This window comes from Charadrius vociferus, unplaced genomic scaffold (assembly GCF_000708025.1).
Source record: "Charadrius vociferus isolate BGI_N301 unplaced genomic scaffold, ASM70802v2 scaffold54, whole genome shotgun sequence".
Lineage (NCBI taxonomy): Eukaryota > Metazoa > Chordata > Aves > Charadriiformes > Charadriidae > Charadrius > Charadrius vociferus.
In genome coordinates, this window is record NW_009648350.1 from 4,184,042 (window position 1) to 4,188,259 (window position 4,218).

The following is a 4,218-nucleotide window of genomic DNA, read 5'->3' on the forward strand; positions in this document are numbered from 1 at the left end:
GGAGAGGGGTGGGAAAAACCCCAAGAGAGGTAGACTGTGCCAGTGTACAGTGTATTTTTACTCCGCAGCAGGGAGACATAGTATAAGAAGCACTGTGCTAAGCAGTGACACCCCTGGAGCAGGCTGGGATCTGAGTCCCTTCCCCTCAAGCCATTGCATTTGCAGCCATTTATTAAAAGCTCATGTTAGTAAGAGCTCTTGCTGCTGGGTAAGAGCGTTACACTGGGCTCTGCAGCAGAACTTTCCATTCGTAACAGATACCTAAATCCTAATAGAAGCCTATGCCTTAAAACCCCACATCTGTGGGAAGTGACCATCACATAGCATCATCCTGGCCAGGGGCTCATCCTCTCCCACACTCATTTATGGGCACTTAACATATCTGGGAACAAAACAACATGGAAAAAGCTCCAGTTGTCAGGAGAAATTGGCCACCCATCCCCGCAGCACCCGCTGCCCCATGCTCTGCCCCCAGCCTGGACCCCACAGCAGGCAGCATCCCACCCAGACAGGTCTGAGCCTCTCCCTCCATCACCCACCTGGGACAATCTCCTCGGGGAGGACTCATGAGTGCAGGATTTGGCTTTTACTGGCCCTGGCCTCGAGGGTGAAGCCATGGAGCCTCTCTTGCCTGGTCGTGCTCCCATGGGAAGTGCCACAGAGAATGCAGAGCTGAGCACAGTGTCCCCTGACTGATGGGATGCTGCAGGCTGCAGCACCGAAGGAGTTAGAAACACACTGTGGTGTTTGGATGTCCAGAACAGCAGTGGGGAAACAGTGCTCTTCTGCTCCCTTGTCATCTCAGCGGTGCCTCGGGGAGCTGCGAGAGCTGTCTCTGAGCAGCTCCCGGTCGTCCAACCACGTCATCCAAAGGTGCGGGGGAAGCAGAGCCCCAGTGCCTGGTCTGTGAGCACCTTCTCTGCTGTGAAGGGCCCAGAATCTGAAGCCACAAGAAAAGCCCAGATGCTCTGTTACCGTGGATCCTCCACACAAGTTACTGAAACAGCCACGTTCATGCTCCACTGCGCTTTGCTCCTCCACAGGCTCAGGGCTGCTCATCCCCCGGACGCTGCAGGGAAGGGGGCTATTGCTCCTTTTCCCGCTGCACGTCTCGCCTGGACTTGAAGAAGTCACTACGCAGCAGGCGGTAGAAGAGGATGATGTTCATGGGCGTCATGATTGCCATACCCACCGTGCCCACAGCGTACGTTGCCGGGGGCACGTTCTCCCGATTGAGAAAGAGCCAGCGGGTCATCCAGGCCAGCGTGGCGATGCGAAACACCACGTAGGTGCCCAGGTTGATGATGCTGTTGAGGCGGTAGCAGGTGGTGTGCACCAGGTTGGCCATGAGCAGGATCTGCCGCAGGTGGAGGAAGATGGAGTTAATCTCCACCAGTAAAGCCACGAGGGCAAACCCAACGTACTGATGGAGCAGCACTGCAATACCAAAGCAGACAATCACCTGGGAAGGAGAAAGAAGAGAGGCTGAGCCTGGGTTCTGGTTGATCTCAGCTGCTGCAAGCCGGAGCCCTCCATACTTGGGTGCAGTGTGAAGCAGAGATGGAAATAGTTATCACACCAGTGCCAAACCGCTGGCCATTACCCCACACATATCTCTACAGCATTGCAGCCTCCAGCCACCGCTGCAGCCTCAGGCATGAGATAAAGCCTCCCAACCTGTTGCATGAAACCTGAGCGGTTTGGTTTTGTTTGGGTTTGGTTTTTGTTTTTTTTTTTTTTTCCAGTAGGAGGAGAGGGAAACACTTCTATAAACTCCAGGTTGGCAGAGGAGACAGAGCAGCCAGACCTAACCCTGCTTTTGTGGCCTGGGGAATGCAGTTGGTTGTGGCCCAGCAGGTTTTTCCGCACACAGTGAACAGCTGAATGGGGCAGGAAGGGAGACATGTAGCCCAGGGCTACGGTTGCTGCTGGCTCAGGGATTCTCCCCAGGACAGGCACACTGCAGGGATTAAGGGGCTTTAGTGCATCAGAGAGCCTGGTGGGATGCCCCAAGCCTGGCATGAAGCACCCTGGGACTGCTGGTTGCTGCAGCAGAGGACAGGGCTGCTGGGGGCAGAGCGGCTGTGATTCCTGCCCCACACCCTCCCTGCCAGGCAGGGGGACAGGCTCTGCCTGCCTGCGCTTTAGTACATTCGCTCCTTTCTTCAGTTTATACCATTAATGCTGTTCTCTGTATTGGCTCTTTAATGAGATTAGCTGCTCCCTGCTTGTTAAGTCACTATCTTGGCCTGAATTAGCTCTATTGTGGAGATGACCTTTTGACTCGTGAGCAGCGGCCGGCAGAGCCGCAGGGCTCTGCGAGACAGCAGGTCTGACCATCGCCTCCCCCGCCTCATCCCAGGTAGGTCCCAGCGCTGTCCCTGTCCCCCATCCCCAGACCCAGCAGACCCCTGTGCCTCTCCTGTACCCTGCAGCATCTCTGCTGCTCAGCTCCGGGCTGTGCCACACTTCTGCCCTGCAGCATCCAAAGCGCTCCAGAGAAACCCACGCCGGGTGGTAGCCAGCAGCAAGGCAGGCAGAGGGCACTGCTGTGGGGCTTCTGCACCAAGACTGCTCCAGGCACTCCAGCCCCGTGGCCATGGCTCTGACTCGAATGAGAAGAAAGCACCCCAGGGAGTGGGAGGTTGAAGGAGCTGATGTGCAGCTCTTCCTGGCAGATGCTCAAGTGGCCGAGAGCCGGCAGGAGCTGAGCTGCTTGTCTGTGCCGGCGGGGACACCTGAGTCACTGCCTGTCCACACCGCTGTTATGGATCAGGCCCCCAGCCCAGCTCTCTGTTCCCCTACTCTGTCCACACTTGGTTTTTTTTCCTACCCCATCTTTGGGTGGCTTTTTTGCAGAGCCTCAAAGAGTACATGAGTCCCACAGGACCAAGAGGAGCTCCGAGCCCTGCTGTCTGGGCTGCCACGCTCCTCTCCCCTGGCTGAAAAATGAGATTTCATAACAGGCAGCAAACACCCACACTAGCAACAGCAGTAGCCCTGCTCAGGTCCCCAAGCCCCGACTTCCCTGGTGGCACAAGTGCGAGGGTCTGTCCCTCAGAGAGCGGCCAATGGACTCACCACGGAGTGATGGAAGAGCAGCTCCCAGGACTGGTGAAGTTTCTGATTGCATAACATGTCCACAAAGTCTTCAAGGAAATAACCTGGGAACAAAGCGGCTGTGAGCGAAGATGGAGCCAGGAAGGGCTGTGCCAAGGGACCATCCCCCACCACAGCAGGCTCTGCACCCGACTGGGCTGGGCAGCCCCTCCGGGGAAGTGATGGGCACAGCTCAGCCCAAGCCCTGGATGGTGGTGAGTCACGCACAGAGCAGGATCACACAAAGCAGGAGAAGGAAATTGGTGTGTTTTGGGTCCCTCCTGTGATCGCTCTGTAACATGTGCTCCGAGGGAGAGACACTAACTCACCGATCACTTGGATTTGCTCCCGGAGAAGGGTGAGAGCAAAGGCAGTACCCAGACCCTCACCCATGTTACCATCCCAGGATCAGATCCCACCCCAAGTTCTTTCAGCCTGGAGCCCTTAACAGCTGCAGGATTTGCTGCCACCAAACCAACCCCACATCGATATTTTAGATACTCAAACCTCCTTGCTGAGCCATAGCCATGCCGGGAAGCCTGTTAGGACAGACCACAGGACCGGTGACAGATCTGCAAGAAGGTGACAAGGGAAGCGGGGAGGAAAGGCTTCACACAGCCAGAGGGCTCAAAGCTCCTGGCCTCCACACTGGCAGGTTTAACTCAAGGCTTTGGGGGGAGATCTGCACTTTTTGGATGCCCCATGCCCTGGCTGCCACATGAGGATGGTGGCAGGCAGCCTGGTGCCCAGTACCTCCTGGCTGCGGGTGCCGTGGGACAGAAAGGAGCCACTGTCCTTTGCCAAGAATGGGGCGATTGTCCGGGGTGCCTGAGACATCGCTGCCCACGACATGGCCCGAGGGGCTGGTATCAGGCACCGACGAGTGCCTGGGGACCCCCAGAGAAGCTGAACAGGGGGCAGCCCACACTCCCCCACCTCACCTACGGACACGGCGACCAGGCTGTGCGCCCCGGGCGGGTGTGTGCCCACCAGGTCCTCGGACAGCCCGGGATGGAGGCAGAACCTGCAGGGAGAGGGGCTGTGAGTGTCAGGCAGTGCCTCTAGTTCCCCAAATCCTTCCCAGTGTCCTTGGTGCCCACCTGATGCTGTTAACCCCCC

General features: G+C 57.3%; 2 protein-coding genes across 2 annotated transcripts in view; both read right to left on the reverse strand.

Moving 5' to 3' along the window:
- The window catches only part of PRPF8 (pre-mRNA processing factor 8), a 23,422-nt gene extending 22,363 nt beyond the window's left edge, over positions 1–1,059 (reverse strand). Inside the window, exon 1 of the mRNA XM_009885220.1 lies at positions 999–1,059. Within this exon, the coding sequence (XP_009883522.1) occupies positions 999–1,059 (61 nt within the window). The remainder of the gene's footprint in view (positions 1–998) is intronic.
- Positions 1,060–1,084: 25 nt separating this feature from the next.
- Positions 1,085–4,218, reverse strand: part of TLCD2 (TLC domain containing 2) — a 9,788-nt gene continuing 6,654 nt past the window's right edge. The window contains exons 3-5 of the mRNA XM_009885221.1: positions 4,041–4,123; positions 3,082–3,164; positions 1,085–1,462 (exon numbers count right to left, since the gene is read on the reverse strand). Of these exons, the coding sequence (XP_009883523.1) occupies positions 1,085–1,462; positions 3,082–3,164; positions 4,041–4,123 (544 nt within the window). The remainder of the gene's footprint in view (positions 1,463–3,081; positions 3,165–4,040; positions 4,124–4,218) is intronic.